The sequence below is a fragment of the Scyliorhinus canicula genome, chromosome 6 (genome assembly GCF_902713615.1).
Source record: "Scyliorhinus canicula chromosome 6, sScyCan1.1, whole genome shotgun sequence".
Lineage (NCBI taxonomy): Eukaryota > Metazoa > Chordata > Chondrichthyes > Carcharhiniformes > Scyliorhinidae > Scyliorhinus > Scyliorhinus canicula.
This window is the reverse complement of record NC_052151.1, coordinates 54,911,993-54,928,733: the sequence shown is the minus strand read 5'-3', so window position 1 is coordinate 54,928,733 and position 16,741 is coordinate 54,911,993. Positions and strand designations below refer to the sequence as shown.

Sequence of the window (16,741 nt, the reverse complement as noted above, 5' to 3'; positions counted from 1 at the left end):
GAAGTTCAGCATCTATCGTAGTTGAATGATGGAGTCGAACTACAAGGTTCAGGTATTCCCTCATGTGAGCTCTATGAGAAGGGCTTTTCTCATGGTCAGGTATTGTTGGATTTAATTTTCTCCAAGTGGAGAAACCGTCTTCCTTTCCAAAGTTTGACACAGACAACGAATGCTCCTTTGAAAACAAAAAGCAAACAAAACTAGCATGCTTTCCGATATGGAGAGTATAACAACCATTTTCTCTCCACAATTTCTCCGTTTGTGGAAACTTTATCAAACCACTGTTTGGAAAATGATCTCCCATCCTTCTCAGCAAATGGACCACTTTTATTCTGATATCTTTCAGGGCCATGTTGTAATATTGTCATCTTCAAATGATCTGGAATCGGTTTCTTCAAACAGCCAAAATCGCTTCTTTGCAAAAATATGCAAATATCTTCTTTATTTTCTTCACATGGATCATCATCCTGACAACGAGACTGAGGAGAGAGAGTATTATGTTCTGACCGAGCTGAATCCGTATCAGAAAAATCCTTCTCTGCACCCACATCATCTTTTATTTCTCCAGGTTCTCCTACTTCTTTACTTCTTTTTATCCATGCATCTAATGCCCCTCTTTGATGGGACTCTTCTTCGACTCTGGCACTCTTTTTTTTCCTGTTCTGTGCTCCACTCGGTTGTACACGAAATACTCGTAACATTTCATTTTCTATCTCAAAAACCGTAAGACGCATGAGAAAATGGGAAGAAAATGGTAAACAATCGGTCAGTTGCAGACGGATAAACCATATTTCATTTCTTTGTTCCTTCGTATCAAATTATTTCACACTGATTCTCCACTGATAATTTTGTGCAATTTATATCATAGACTTGCAAATTAGTGGTATCTGTATTCGAATATTAGCATGTTAAGGAATAAATGTCTCCTATTCCGAGATTAAATGCCATAGCAGTCCTCTGATCATCCAGGCTTCACTCTTACTACATCCCACGTAAATATTTCATTAAATATCGCCAGAAAACCTATAAAAACCGTAGTTGCACCTGTTCTAGGTAAAAGAACTAATCTAGATGCACAAAAAGCTGAAGAAAAGACGAGTTATGACTCGAGGAAACGCAGGAACGAACAGCCACGTCTCCTTGTTGCTTTTGATGGTTGCACCACGTACATCATGCGCATGCGTGTGGGGGGGATGGGGAGAAGGACCATTTTCTCTAGACAGAAAGGGTACACCATGTTAAAGGAATAAAGGGCTAACAACTGCCTCTGCAGTGTGGTGAGCCTCCAAAAATTGATTTATCACCGCTGAAATTTTAAAATTACTATCTTATTTCCTTCTCTGGGGCAGCACGGTGGCCTAGTGGTTAGCACAACCGCCTCACGGAACTGAGGTCCCAGGTTCGATCCCGGCTCTGGGTCAATGTCCGTGTGGAGTTTGCACATTCTCCCCGTGTCTGCGTTGGTTTCGCCCCCACAACCCAAAAAATGTGCAGAGTAGGTGAATTGGCCATGCTAAATTGCCCCTTAATTGAAAAAAATAATTGGGTAATCTAAATTTAAAAAAAAAAAATTTTTTTTTAAAAAAAAAAAAATTTTTTTTTTTTTCCCCTTCTCTGATTGGATGCCCCCATCCAATGGATGCCCGGGGCCAATGCACCGTCGGCCCCCCCCTCTGCACGCCACTGATCCAGCCCCTGCTGTATCGTGTCATGTGCCCATTATTTAACTACCTTTGCCCTTCATCAATAAAGCTCTTTGTTTATTACTGGAAGCCTCCAGTGTATGTCTCGAACCATCACATTCAGGATCAACAAAACATCAGGGTAAGCCACGGAAACCGTTGAAGGCAAGTTAAATGAAAACCTACCTGGCAACGATCAATGACAGAAATCTTCACAGATTCTTGAGCAGCAGGGAACCAGTCACAGAGTTTTCCCATCTGCTTAAAACACACAGGCGGCCAGCCTGCATTCTCAGGGCAGTGGCATCAGTAGCAGTCAAGGTCACCTCCTTCCTCAGCGATTTCTTCTCAGTGCCCCCCTCGCCCCCCTGCAAGCCTGCACACGCAGTCTCTGCAGTATCAGCAAATGCTCTGCCAGATGCAATCAAACTTTTGACCTGAAACAATACCACTGTTGCCAAGTTTTTCACCATTGCTACTGTGGGTTGACCAAAGATAAGAAACTTAACTGGACAAGTCGTTTCAATGCCACTGTGTGCAAATGAGCCCGGCTGCCACCTCTCAATAAGCTTGCTGACTGGCCTCTGGGGAAGGTGCCCTGAGCTACTGAGCATCTTTGGTTTAGCTGTGAGTCAACTATTCGAGTTGCAATAGTTTTTTTTTCAACTTTCCCCAGACTCAGTTTCTTGCCGTATCATTTTAATATCTACCCTCCCACCCCCCCATAGGTTCCCGGCAGCCTTTCTGGACACCAGGGTCCAGATACTTACTGAGGCTGGGTTTCCAAGTCAGGATGCGGAAGAGGAGAGGATTGGCCCTGATCCCCGAACTTTGTGCAGTATTAATGCTATAGCCTGATTGTTTTGTTTTGATTTTAAGGCGGATTCGCTGCCCAGGAACCAGCCTGGTTGACAGGCTTGGCTTCCCGTCTGGTAGTGGGGCGGGTGGGTGCTCAAGATTAGATAGGTTTCTTGCTGTGTTGTGCTTGGAGTAAAGGTCATTGTCAGTAGGTGAGTGAGGTGGAGCTGGAGGTTGTGATTGCAGAGATTCATAAAGAGATCAGAGGGAAGGATGTTGGGTTGGGGAAGGGTTGATGATTGCTGGGAACGGGGGATCCAATTGCCGGGGAGATGACAGCTTTCCCTGTTGGGCTGAAGGGCCGGGGGGGGGGGGGGGGGGGGGGGGGGGAGAGAGAGAGAGGGACTTCCGCCACACAGACTGCACTGGATCCAAGAAGATGGTAACTACCTTCAAGGGGTGAGAGAAAACAAACTTGCATTCAAATGGGACCTATCACAACCTCTGGGCATTTCAAAGCCAATTCAGTACTTTTTGAAGTGTGGTCACTGCTGTAATGTAAGAAATATGGCTGTCCATCCAGTCACAACGAGTTCCACCAAACAGCAATGTGATAACAAACACATAATCCGTTCTAGTGGGTCGATTGAGGAATATATTTTGACCAGAACTTCGGGTCCCCCGCTCTGAGGGGCTGGTTTAGCTCACTGGGCTAATCGCTGGCTTTTAAAGCAGACCAAGCAGGCCAGCAGCACGGTTCGATTCCCGTACCAGCCTCCCCGGACAGGCGCCATAATGTGGCGACTAGGGGCTTTTCACAGTAACTTCATTGAAGCCTACTCGTGACAATAAGCGATTTTCATTTTTCATTTTCTTCTGCAAAATTGGGCCGCAGCATTTTGTACATCCACCAGAGGGCAGGAGGTGCCTAGATTTAACATCTCTGAAAGGGTGGAACCTCTAACAGTACAGCGCTCCCTCCTGTTTCCAGGCTTGTGAGCAAGATCAGCCCACGATGATCAAATTTCCGACTTTGATCGCAATGTTGGGGGACGCAGTCTGCATTCAAGCCCGCCCACCTCTGGCAACAAGGCTATTTTCACGTTTCCAAATTCACCTATTGAGTTCCCAGTGTTTGTGAATGTTGCACACTACTCTAAACTTTCCCATTTGGGCTATTATTGAAATGGTGTGAAATTCCTCATCAGATAGATTAAGTTACTGCAGAACGCATTCAACACATCACCAATTCTTTTACCACACAACAGCCATAGGAAGACAGTACATCAAATGAAAGTCATTTTAGAGTTCAGTGTCAAATGCCCCTTGCAATAGTGAAGTTGGCTTCACTATTGCAACAGTTGGCTTATAATGAATGGAGATGTATTAACAGTTGCAATAAATATGTCAAGTATTGATGAGAAGTACTGTGTGTATATTACACAAAGCCACGTGTGCATGCAGCTTTTTTTAATGAGGATAAATGCTTTAACCTGGATTAAAATGAAACTTCCTGCAGGTCACTGACATTGGCAACTAGTGTTTGTCAGATGCACCAAAAGAAACATGGTAGGATTTTCCCTTGGGGCAGGAAACAGAGGTCAGTGCAGACATGACAGTAAATACAAGCCTCGATTTTCAGAAGGGTGGCCAATTAATGGCCAGCGGGTATGCATGCCATCTGATTTGGAGGGGGGGGGGGGTCCTGGAGGCCATTGGAAAATCCTAATTGGCTTCAATGAGCTGTGTCAGCTACTTACTGCATACGGGTGAGTAGCTGGACCAGCGACCAGTTCCCACCCCCCCCCCCCCCCCCCCACAGCCCGCCTGCCCGCCCCTACTGGGGCAGAGTTGGAGCCAGGGAACCGGCACACATGTTGGCAAGCTAGTTTTAGCACCCGCCCACCTCTGATTCCAGCCTCTTCAAGGGGCTTAAATCAATCCCACGCCGTTTGTATAAAAAGTAACATAAGGAAAAATTGGAAATACAGCAAAAAGCAAACAGGAAAATAAAACAGCAAACAGGAAAAACTATAGGTGGACATGAAAAGAAATATTCAACACAAGATTAGACTGGATATCATAGTTCGGTAGACTCAGTGGTTAGGAGATTACCAGTTTTAACCAGATGGTCTCCAGTTGGAATTCGGTTAAAATGGTTCTACCAAACCAATCCATTTAACCAAGTGATTCACCTGGCCTGGGTTCCAGGTAATAGAATCATAGAATCCCTACAATGCAGGAAGCTGCCATTTTGACCATCAAGTGTGGACAGACCCTCTGCAAAAGTACAATGTAGCATGCTCAATCCACCAAATCTGCACATCTTTGGACTGTGGTAGAAAATCGGTGCACCTGAAGGAAATCCACGCAGACGCAGGGAGAATGTGCAAAATCCACACAGACAAATCACTCAAGGCCGGAATTGAACCCGAGTTCATGGAGCTGTAAGGCAGCAGTGCTAACCACTGTGCCACTTAATCTACCTGCAAAACATGCATCAACATTATGGTGGTGCAGTGCCTGTGGTACTAGACCAGCAAGTCAAGAGGCCGCAAATTCAAATTACATCACGCCAAATTGCAAAACTGAACTCAATCAATTTGATTGATTTGATCTGACATGAAAGCTGCCAGACGGCTGTTGAAAACCAAATTGGTTCAGTAATGTCTTTTCTCTAGCCCAGGCTATGTAAGTGACTTATTGCCCTCTGAGGTGCCTCAGCAATGAGAAAAAACACCCAGTATCGTCTCTAGGCAACTAAGAATGGGGAATGAGTGTGGCCTTGAGGATGCTGTCCGATTACAGAGGACAATTTTTTGTTAAATGCGGAAGATGAATTCAAAAGACTCAATTGCAGTAACTATCTCATGAGATTATGTTTTTCAATGAAAAGTATGTGATAATTATATAATTGCCATTGATGCAAAGCGAGTTCTGTAACATGTTAGAAACATTCTGTGTGTGAGCAGAGGCAAGAGCATCAAGGCAGCATCTGGCTCAGTACCACGGAGCCCTAGCAAAGCGGAAGTCAATAGAAATCAAGAGGGACCTCTGATTCATACAAAACACAAGGAAAGATCTCCGTGGTTGTTGAAGTTAATCATCTTCATCCCAGGATATCGCTGCAAGATTTACCGAATTTACAGTGCCGAAGAAGGCCATTCGGCCCATTGAGCCGACACTGGCCTCTGGAAAGAGCACCCCACTCAAGCCCACACATCCACCTTCTCCCTGTAACCCAGCAACCCCACATAACCTTTCTTTTTGAACACTAAGGGAATTTTAGCGTTGCCAATCCACCTAACCTGCACATCTATGGACTGTGGGAAGAAACCGGAGCACCCGGAGGAAACCCACGCAGACACGGGGAGAACGTGCAGACTCCGCACAGACAGTGACTCAAGCCGGGAATTGAACCGGGGACCCTGGAACTGTGAAGCAACAATGCTAACCACTGTGTTACCAGGCCGCCCTGAGTTCGCAGGGTGGTGTCCTCAGCTCAATTGTTTTCATCTGCTTATCAATGACTTTCCAGTCATCATAAGGCCAGAAGTGGAGCCCTTCGTTGATGACTGCACAATGCTTTATACCATTCGTAACACCAAAGGTATCAAAACAGTCCATGCAAGCAGGCAGCAAGACCTGAATTGTATTTAGGCTTAGCCTGGTAAATGGCAAGTAATTTTTGTACCACATAGTTTCCAGGCAATGACCATCTTCAACAAGAGAGATCTTCTATTTTGTATAAATCAAATAACCAATCAAAGCAAATCAAATAAACTGATGGACAAATTAAAGGGGAAGCTCCTTTTTGCCTGAAACAAAATCAAATCACAAATGAAAACACGGGGCATGAAGACCTCAGCAGTGCCCGCAGACACCAGGTGCTCTACGTCACTAGGGACTCTCAGCCGTCAATGTAGCCAGAGCAAGAGAAACAGCTAGATTGTCTGTTTGGGAGACTATGCTCTACTGCTGCAGCTGAACCGCTCGAATCGGCGCCCAGAAGTGATTCACTCTCCCTTGCCATGCAAATGTATTCCGAATCCCACTATTGGGCAGCCATTATGAGTGGGCAGCCCAACAGTGAGGTCCGGCGGCTAGTCCCCCCACCCCCCAACAACGCAAAATCTTCCCCCTCCACTACAGGAATTGCTGGGTCATACCCCTTCCCCCCTCCACAGCACTCACTGAGGGTGACTCGACCTCACCCATCAACTCTCCCTTCAGAGACTCGCCATCAGACCCCCCCACCAGCGACACGCAAATCTGCGACCCCCACATATCAGAGACCACCCCCATATCAGAGACCCCACCCCCATATCCGAGGACTCCCGCTATCAGTCACCCCTCCTGGATGGTAAAGAGCAGTCGAGGCATGAAGAGTGAGAAAATCACTACTTTTTCACTTATACCTTATACCTGATGCCTCAGACAGATGTCCAGAAAGCATCAACTGTTAGAAAGTCAAAACATATCATAAAGCTTTAAACCCCATCAGATCCTTTGATTTTCAAGGTTTCTATTCACTTTCAAAGAGAAATAGCTTTTAATGGGCTGCAATTGACAGACTAATAGCTTCCAGACACCCAGGTGTTTTTTTCATCTCCCTTCATGCAACTCAGGTATCCTGATTAGAGCCTAACTGCAATGTTTCTAAACATCTAGGAGTTAAGTGCATTCACTTCCTATTTTTTCCTCAGCAGAAAGCACTTAACTGATTTTGATGTGGTCAGGAGCTGTCAATCATAGCTAGGTGTTTATAAACATTGCAGTTAGGTTCAAAGTAGGGTACTTCAGATGCATTCAAGCATGATTGAGGTTCTCTGATATAGAAGGGACTCTAATAAGGGGGATTCTATGATGGGGTTCTGATGGGGGAGGCATCTAGTGGGATGGCATCTGGTGGGGGGGGGGGGTCACGAGACAATGAAGGTGTTCACAATTAAAACATGCTACGCCTGATATATGTGCAGCCTCTGTCACGTTATACAGCGGGATGGTCCGCGCCCCTTATTGCACACCGTGTGTGTGACAGGGTGGGGGAAAAGAAGGATGGGGGGAAAAAGAGAGATTGGGGGGAAGAGGGGGTGACCTGATGGACAAAGCCTCGTAACAAGAGAAGCAGGTGAGGATGAGGGCCTCCCTGACCCTAGCCACTGCCTGTCCTCCTTCTTTCAACTGCTCCCGCAGATCTAACCCGAGCTCGTCCTCCAGCCCCTCCTGGTCCAGACACTCCTCTGACGAGACCACATGTTCCTTTTCCTCCTCATCCAGCATGTCACCTCATTGCTGTGCCAGATTGTGGAGGGCACAAAAGACCACCAGAAAGCAGGAGACCCTATGGGGGGGGGGGGGGGGGGTTGCTGAAGTGCACTGCCACAGCAATCCGGGCATCGGAACCGGGGATCTCCAAGTGCCTGGATGTAAGTGTCATACATGCTCCCTGGGAAGGTGGCAGTTATGCATGAGTTGGACATTCAGGGAGTGCAACCCCTTCCTGTTAATGAAGGGCACTCCCTGGTGCAAGGTGACATGCGTGTCATTAATTACCCCCTAGATAAGGGGAATCCCGCCGATGACCGAGAAATCTGCTGTCCAGGCATCTTGATGGGCTTGGTCCAGCTCAGCCGTCCAGGCATACAGGGCATCCACCACCTCACGCATGCACTCATGGGAAGTAGGTTGTGATATGATGCACCAGTCCCCATTTGAGCCCTGAAATGAGCCGGTGGGACAGAAATTCAGGGCTGTAGTGACCTTCACAGCAGGTGTCCTCCACCTCCTCCATGAGTCCACGAGGACATGGTACAGGTGCCGCACAGTCTCCTTGTTGAGATGGAGCCACCTGCGGCACATGCTGTCCGTCATCTCCTCAAATGCCCAATGATGCCTGTGCACCTTGGACTGGCATCCCCCTCTGGGTCTCTCCCCAGACGGAAGGGTCGCCGGATCTGCTGTGTGGTGGGCTCCTGCACCTCGAACCTGTTGCCACCTTCTCCGCCATCAGGTCGCCTCAGCTGCCCTCAGCACTGCGAGGGCTACTTCGGGGTCAACAACACTGTCCATATTGTTATATCTGGAAGGTATTGGAGAAGGTGAGATACCCACAATCAGGACCCACAAGTCCCCAAGCCTCTCCCACGTTTGCTTTTCCTGCCTTCTCTCAGGGTGCCATCCACCAAACTAGTTGTACTGGCGGACACCGCCTTGTACACTCTGGCCACAGCAGGAGCCCCAAGACCCCCGGACCCTGGACCTCTGCCGGGAAACTTAGGGAGAGCGAGCTCATGTACCCGCCCCGATTCACACACTCACCCTCTATTTGCGGAGATATCTCCAGGGCTGAGGTCCAGCGCTTGGATGTTCCATTGTGACAGTCCCAGATTTCAGGCAAAGTGTCCAGGCCTCACTGTTTGACTGGAATGCTAGGCAATAAAACCCGTCTGCGACATGGCACGTATACCCACGAGAATACACTTGAGAGCTCTGAAGTGCTCACATAACTAACAATGCCAGTTCCTTATTATCGATAACCTTCAGCTGTGCAATCAGAGGCTGCTCACAGTTAAATTAGTTAAATTGACCTTCACCATAAACAGGGCCCTTTCCTGTAAGTGTTTGGTGGGGCAGACAGGCAGCAGCTGTAATTGCCCTTGTTATGGGAATGCGCAATATTGGAAGACAGCCTTCAGGACCCACAGGTGCTGAGCCCTCATCCCCCCGTGTGGTAGTCACCACTGTTGTATTGTGTATACTGCATACGAGGGTATTACGGTAAGGCCCCTGTAGTGCAGGTACGGGGGTAGATCCCTGCCTGCTGGCCCCGCCCAGTAGGCGGAGTATAAATGTGTGGGCTCTCCGAACTGCAGCCATTTCGGTAGCAGCTGTAGGAGGCCACACATCTCTGTGTAATAAAGCCTCGATTACATTCTACTCTCGTCTTGTCATGATTGATAGTGCATCACCCCCCCCCCCCCCCCCAACAGCCCAGGGGCGACCCCTGATTGGTGGGGACACGTCTCCACCCCCACCCCCACCCCGACAGCACTGGGGCAGCAGCTCCAGTGTCCCTGGGATGCATGCCAAGTCGAGTTGGGATCCGGAACCCGCCAACAGGAGCGGCCATTTAGATTGCAAACTGATTGGCGCCGGATCCCGATTTTGGCCTCTCCTGCGATTTAACCAGGGTGCATGAATCCGCGCTGGGCTGAACCCGGCTGTTAATTCGCACCCTAGATTTACTATGCACGAAAAGATATGACGTTCAAGCAGTCAATCACTCCTACTTTAATGTTGTGTGGCCACTGCTACAAAATCCACCAGGTGGTTTTAGTCGTGGTTTAGAGTTAATGAAAAGTATCAAAGTTGCATCAACAACAGAGCCCCTATAATGAGAGAGAAGACAAGGGCTTCCTTGCCAACTGTTCCTCTCTCAATATTTTGTGCAGCTTCAACTGAATCACAGTTAGGTTTACTCCTAACCTTAAAAGGGAAAGAGTATACAACTGAATTGCTTTATAATATATAATTATCCGGAGACATCTCAAGAGTTTAGTGATGTATCTTAGTTATCCCTCAAGATTCTGCTTTTATGCTTCAGAAGTGCTGGTTAGATTTAGATTCTGACATGCTGTGATATCGTGAACTGGGAGTACTGCCTAATCTCTCCTTCCTGGCTCGTCAGCCAATTCCGATGACCTTCTGAGATGCCTTAGGATTCTTTTTTTAAAAAAAACATTTAATCCATGGTATAAATGGAAATTGTTGCCCATAGCAAACTGTTGTGATTTATATCATCACATCAGAGACAGCTCTGCACGAAATGTCCACTCTTAACCCTCTGGCAGTTCTAGAGCACCATAAAGAACACAATAAAGAGGAAAACTGAGTAAACAACAATTGGCACAACTCCAATAGAACTCCCGCGACATCGCTCGCAGACAAAGTGAAAAGTAATAGCATCTGTCTCCATCTTCCTGTGACTGTCCTCCTATTTCCGGACCACTTCAGCATCTCTCCATCTGCCTCTTCTCTCTCTCTGCAGGCTGCTCCTAGTCACTGTTGCTGGAGCTTTCCTTGATCACGTTGTTGTTGATTGGCTCCATTGGCCATGCAACCCTGCCAAAGAGGAAGGTAGGATTGACAAAGGAGTTTGATTTTTTAAAACACCAATGTTACAGGGTGCACATCTCGGAACGATCACTTGTTTGTCCAATTACTTTGTTGGAAGAGCTGCAGAAAATCCAGAGATCTGCAGGAACGTGGTTTTCCCGAGGTTTTCATGTTTCTCTCCCATTGACTGGACGGTGGACAAGTGGGGAAATCCCTACAGAATTTCACCCCCCCACCCCTCCCCCCCCGAATGGTCTTTTCAACATGGCCACTTTACAGAGCCTGAAGCTAATGAAAGGAAAATGGAATGGGGCTCAGTTATGGACTGGCTAGGGTTCCTCCCATCCCAATCTCCTGCTTGAATTCTACTCAAGCAATGCTTGACCAATGGTCACGTGCCCCATCATGCATTGTGACTTGTTGCCACCCATGATTCACAAGAATCTCAATGATAAAAGACTTGGATTTTTTAAAAATGCATAAAGCGTAATAGACAACTGGTGCTCACAAGGATGATTTAAATGTAAGCATTCCAAGGTGGTAAGATAAAAGGAATTGGCTGCACATTTCATAAAAAGGTTCCATGAAAATAAAGTAGTTCAAATTTTCAAACTAATGATCAGACATGAATGAACATCGTTGCCTATTCTTCTTGGCAAGAGGGGGCAGCAATTTTGCTGAAAATGCAATCAAGCCTGATGTTCCTTAACAATTATATTTATATTGTATCCCCGTCCAGAAAATAATCCAGATGATTTATCTCATCTCATCCACAATGCAATTAGACGGCAACAATAGAAGATCTGCCTCACGCATCTGGCAGGGACAAAGGCGAGGGGTTGTGTTTGTTAATCAGAATTGTCATCAATCCTGAGTTGATTGGAGATGGTCCTCTAATTCCAGAGCAAATAATCATCATTTGCAACAACAGCAACTGATCAGAATGTCCTTGAACCACATAAACAGAAATTCACAAATGAAAAAAAAAAGAAGCGGCCACCAGGAACTGAAATAGAATACTCACCAAAATAAAATTGATGTTTCAGCTGCAACACAGCCATTTCAATGTCTAACTACGCTTCAACTAATGTATGCTTGGGCTTTTTGACATGGGTGGGCGAAATTAATTTTGTCGGTGGTGCTTACAAAATAAACAATAGTTGCATCCACCAGTCCGATTTAATTTCTCCAAAAGCCTGGATTATCTCCACAGATCCTGCTGAGTTTATCCAGCATTTTCTGTTTTTATTTCAGAATTCCTGCCGGCTGTTTTCGTTGCACAGAATTGCCCCACATTCCGATGAGCTTTGCTGCGCATTATATGGGCGGAATTTACCAGAAGTTCAGGCCAGCGGGATATTCCGGCCCCACAGCCGGCCGCGGGTTTCCTGGTGACGAGGCAGTCAATGGGAAATCCTGTTGACAATCGTTGGCAACCCTGGGAAATCCCGTTGACGATGGCAGAACCAGAAAATCCCGCTGGCGATCCGCCTACGCTGCCGAAATACGCCAGGCGGAATGCGTGGTAAATCCCGCCCTCCAGGTGGGATGGGTTGCACCTGAATTGGAGGGGAACAAATATCCTAGCAGGGAGGTTGGTTCATGCTACTGGGCAGGGGTTCAAATTAATTTGGTGGGGGGGATGGGATCCAAAGTAACAGTGCAGTGGGTGCGAAGACCGAATTAACATGAAATTGCGTTGCTGGCCCCGCTGGTACAAGCAAGTTTTTGATTTGGAAATCAATTGAACTTATTTTAAAAGCTTCCTATGAACAGTTGCCAGTAACAGACAGCTTTTGGTTTCGAAGGCCGTGATTCGACAGAAACATTTCATGTTGAATCACGGCCTTCGAAACTAAAAGCTGTCTGTTACTGGCAACTGTTCATAGAAAGCTTTTAAAATAAGTTCAATTGATTTCCAAATCAAAAACTTGCATGTGGTAGTAAATGCTTCTCCTATCGGAAAATTGGGATACATTCTTGAAGCTCCAGATGTTTTTGATCAGCAGCAATATTGGCCTTTCGTAACGAGGCTACAATGACAATGGGTACAGAAAGAAAAAAAATATTGTATCCATTGTTAGGAAAATAAAGGTAGTTTTAAAGGATTTATATTTGTATTGGTAATCATTAGAAAGAAGATATCAGTGGCTTTAATTTAATGTTTCTGTGCCTGGAAGGTAAAACCTATAATTAGATTTATGCTGGACAAAGGTGTTCGTATGTGTGAGGGTTGGTTAATTCCAAATGTGTTTCTGTTGTGCTGAGAGTTTATGGCATGAAGAATAAATAACTGGCAGAAGCATGTGGTGGAGCCTTGTAAGGTAGAGAAACTATTACATTATAGTTTAAGCTAAATTTGTGGACAGTTGGAGACAGGACACTGGTGTTAATGAGACTATTGTAGTTTAAGACGCCCTTTGTAATCCATATTAATCTTTAAATCTGTGTGTATTTGTTAAATTGGGGGGGTGTAAAGGAGTATTATATTATAATCCAATTTTTCATGTTTAATAAATATTTCTTCCTTGTTTTTAAAACAAGTTAGCAGTCCTGTTGCTCTGTTCCTCCACGTTTTATTAAAATAAAGTAGAAGATCCGGGCGGGATTGACCGATCGGCGATGCCGAAATCGCGTTAGGTGATTGACCGGCGAATCCATTTTTACGCTGGAATCGGGGGCGGTGCTGTTTTTCTGATGCTCCACCCCCTCAAAAACGTCGCCTGAGGCCCTCCTACGATGCTCCGCCTCCGATGGGCCGAGTTCCCGACGGTGTGGGACACGTTTCCTCTCACTTTTCATTAATCTGGCGTGGTGGCTGCGGACTGTGTCCAGCGCCACAGTGGGGGGGGGGTTCCGCTGGCTGGGGGGCTTTGGCGGGTGCGGGGGGGGATTGGTGGGGAGTGGTCTGGGGTGGGAAAGGGGGATCACAGCTGGGAAGTTTTTGGTAGGCAGGGTCTATGCTTTACGATGTGACCGCCGCAGGCTGCCGGCATGCGCATGCAAGGGCACGGCCCCGACAATTCTCCCTCCATATCTGCAGGTAGAGCCGGGGGGGGTTTATGCAGTGCAGCTGCTAGCCCCCCACCGGGCGGAGGATTGATGTGGGGGCAGCGCTGACGTTTTGATCGTAAGACCAAACGCTTCTTCTGGACATAGCCGCAGAATTGGAGAATCCAGCCCACGGTCTTGTGAGCCAGTTTTGCATTCTGGGTTCTTCCCGTACAGTTCTAACATCAACTGGGATTGTAACACAATCAACATGGAGGTCAATTACTTTGCTGGTTAGCTGAGTGATCTATCAACACGAGCGATAAAAGGGAGATATTTCCCTGTTAGTCGTCAGTCTCTGTGACATTGCTTTGGTTATAATGTATGGGCTGCCCTGAAACAATACTATGCCGGTTCACAGCTAATCCTGCTGGGGATGCATTGCAGGCTGCTCAAGGGAATTTCACAATATTCGAGATAGGAAAAGTAACTAAAAAGTCAGGAATGGCTTCCTTTTCTTTGAATAGAGCGTTTAATTTTTGGAACAGTACATGGAAATCAATTTGCTCGTTACCATTGTTGCAAAATTTATTTATTGACAAAATGATATGTGATAACAAAAGCAACAAAAAATTGGTGATTTTATAGAAATATATTTCTCAACTTACCAAGATCCTGAGTGTGCGAATGTGTTACTTTGAAGGAGGTGCAAAGATTTCATACAGTAGCAGTCCCACCATTAAGTAATGATAAAACTGGTTTCCACACTAACGCACTAACGACGCGATCTAACGGCCGCAATGCACCCGGTGCGGATCCGTGCAAGCCGGTTCGAGCACGGGAGAATGAAACCGGGTTTCCGCCAGGTGCCAATCGGTTTCTGATCTAACCGGCACCCTTCCGTAGGCGGGTTCTGGACCCAGCCTAGACGTGGCGAGAAACCAATTAACACCAATTGAGGCCAATCTCTACATCGTTCATGGGGTGGACCCCTAACTAACGGCCTCCTGTGATCTAACCGGCTCCACAGCGAGTGGTCACGCTGGCGCCCTTTAGTACACCTATTTAAAAATGTGAAGCTAGCGCAACGGCTGCTGGGTTCGAAAGAGGTAAGTAGTCACCTCTGAAATCAGGCAATTAGCCTGTGGGCTCTGGAGCTGCCGTTCCAATGCTCGGCGAGGGATCGCCCCTTGGGGGGGGGGGGGGGGGGGTTAACGCCTGTGGGTCCAACATGCCCCGGATTGTGTGTACCCATAACAGCAGAAACGTCAGCTGCTGCTTGTCTGTGCCATCGAACACCCCCACAACAGGGTCCTGTCCGTGGTAATATGGTGAAGGTCACTTTAAATCTCCGACAGTAGCAGCCTCTGGTTGCAGAGCTCAAGGTTATTGCTAATAGGGAACCGAGGGACCTAGAGGGGGAGGCCAGCGAAGTCCTAAGTTGCACAGGCGTAGTTGGTTGTATGAGGAGATGTCAGAAAGTATGTGCCGCATGAGGCTCTGCCTCCACAAGGTGACGGTGCAGCACCTGTACCATGACCTTCTGGAGGAGAAGGATACCAGCTGCCGGTGCCTGTCAAGGTCACTGCAGACCTGAACGTCTGCGCTTCAGGTTAATTCCAGGGCTCAAGCGGAAATTTGTGCGGCATTTGACAACCAACAGCCCACAAGTGCATCAGTGAAGTCACAGGTGTCCTGTTTGCCATAGCAGCCAACTATATAAACCGTGACCTGCACCAAGTCCAACAAGATGCCCGGGCAACAGATTCTCTGTCATCGCCGAGATGCCCCAGGACTAGGGGGTAATTGATGGCACGCATAATAATAATCTTTATGTGGTAGTCACCACTGTTTGTATCATATTTGTATTAGAGGTTAAACGGTAAGGCTCCTGTATTACAGGTACGGGGGTAGATCCCTGCCTGCTGGCTGCACCCAGTAGGCGGAGTATAAATGTGTGTGCACACCAAGCTGCTCCCATTTCTGGTCGCAGCTGCAGGAGGCAACACATCTCTGCTTAATAAAGCCTCGATTACCCTCTACTCTCGTCTCATCGTAATTGATAGTGCATCACTTTATAAGTCTGGGACTGAGTTGATTTCTCCCAGAATCCTCGTCTTCTGCCTCTGCTCAACAACGATCATCTCTGTTGTCCCTGGAGAAGTTCTTCGGCTACCCACAGTACAATCGAGGTGACTAAGTTGACTTCTCCCAGAATCCTCTTCGTCTGCCTCTACTGGACAATGATCTTCCTCCTGTTTGTCACTGGAGGGGTTCTTTGGCTACCCACAGTACACTTGAGGTGACTGAGTTGACTTCTCCCAGAATCCACTTCTGCCACCTCTACTGGTCGGTAGATTCAATGGGCTGAGTGGCTGCTGACAACGCCTCAGGCCGCCCGCCAGCCTTGCAGGTATGGAGACCATTAAGTGGACAAAGCTTCTTCCCGCTTGGCCACAATGTTTTGGCACGGGCTGAAGCCTACTTGGGTGTCAGGCAGAAAGGGGATAGGAGTGTCTCCTTTTCAGGCCACTTTTTCCAATGAGATGCCTCAGTTGAGAACAGAGTTGCCAGCCAATCTGTTTATGTGGCAGCTCTCAGAGGTGGGTCTTTCTCCTCAGATGGAATGGAAGTTATGCCCCTCACCAATTAACATGCCTCACTGCAAATTTTCAGCGGCGGGGTAGGAAACCCCGTCACATGTGAAATCCTGCCCCTTACTGGAAGTGGTCTTTGCTTGCCGGTTAAGTGGTGCAAACAGACTGCTTCAGTATCGAAGGAGTTAGCTGAGAATTGGCATCACTGATCCTAGTTCAGTAAAGGAAAACAAGTCAGAACTCCAGTGACATTTGCAGGACAGTGGGTAGGACAGTAAGCATGTGCAAATGTTAGCCGAAAGCAGGAATTGGATTTGGATTAGGTTCAGTAGGGTGTGACCATTCCAACAATTGTTGGCATTAACAGGAAAAGACAGATAAAATGAAGGTAAACTATTTCCGCTGGTTGGAGATTCTGAAACTCGGGGGCATCGTCTAAATATTAGGGCCAGACCGTTCAAGAGGGATGTTAGGATGCCCTTCTTCACCCAAAAGGGTGGTAGAGGTTTGGAACTCTCTCCCACAAACAGCAGTTGAAGCTGGATCAGTTGTTAA

The 16,741-nt window shown here is 47.1% G+C and overlaps 1 protein-coding gene across 3 annotated transcripts in view; it reads right to left on the bottom strand.

Moving 5' to 3' along the window:
- sh3bgrl2 (SH3 domain binding glutamate-rich protein like 2) overlaps positions 1-16,741 on the bottom strand; it is a 176,258-nt gene that overhangs the window by 77,290 nt on the left and 82,227 nt on the right. Inside the window, exon 3 of one of the 3 annotated variants that reach the window (XM_038799316.1) lies at positions 10,204-10,604. The exons of the other annotated variants lie outside the window; for them this stretch is intronic. Coding sequence (XP_038655244.1) covers positions 10,542-10,604 — 63 coding nt within the window. The 3' untranslated portion in view covers positions 10,204-10,541. Of the gene's footprint in view, positions 1-10,203; positions 10,605-16,741 lie in introns of those variants that run through there. 3 annotated transcript variants of the gene reach the window in all.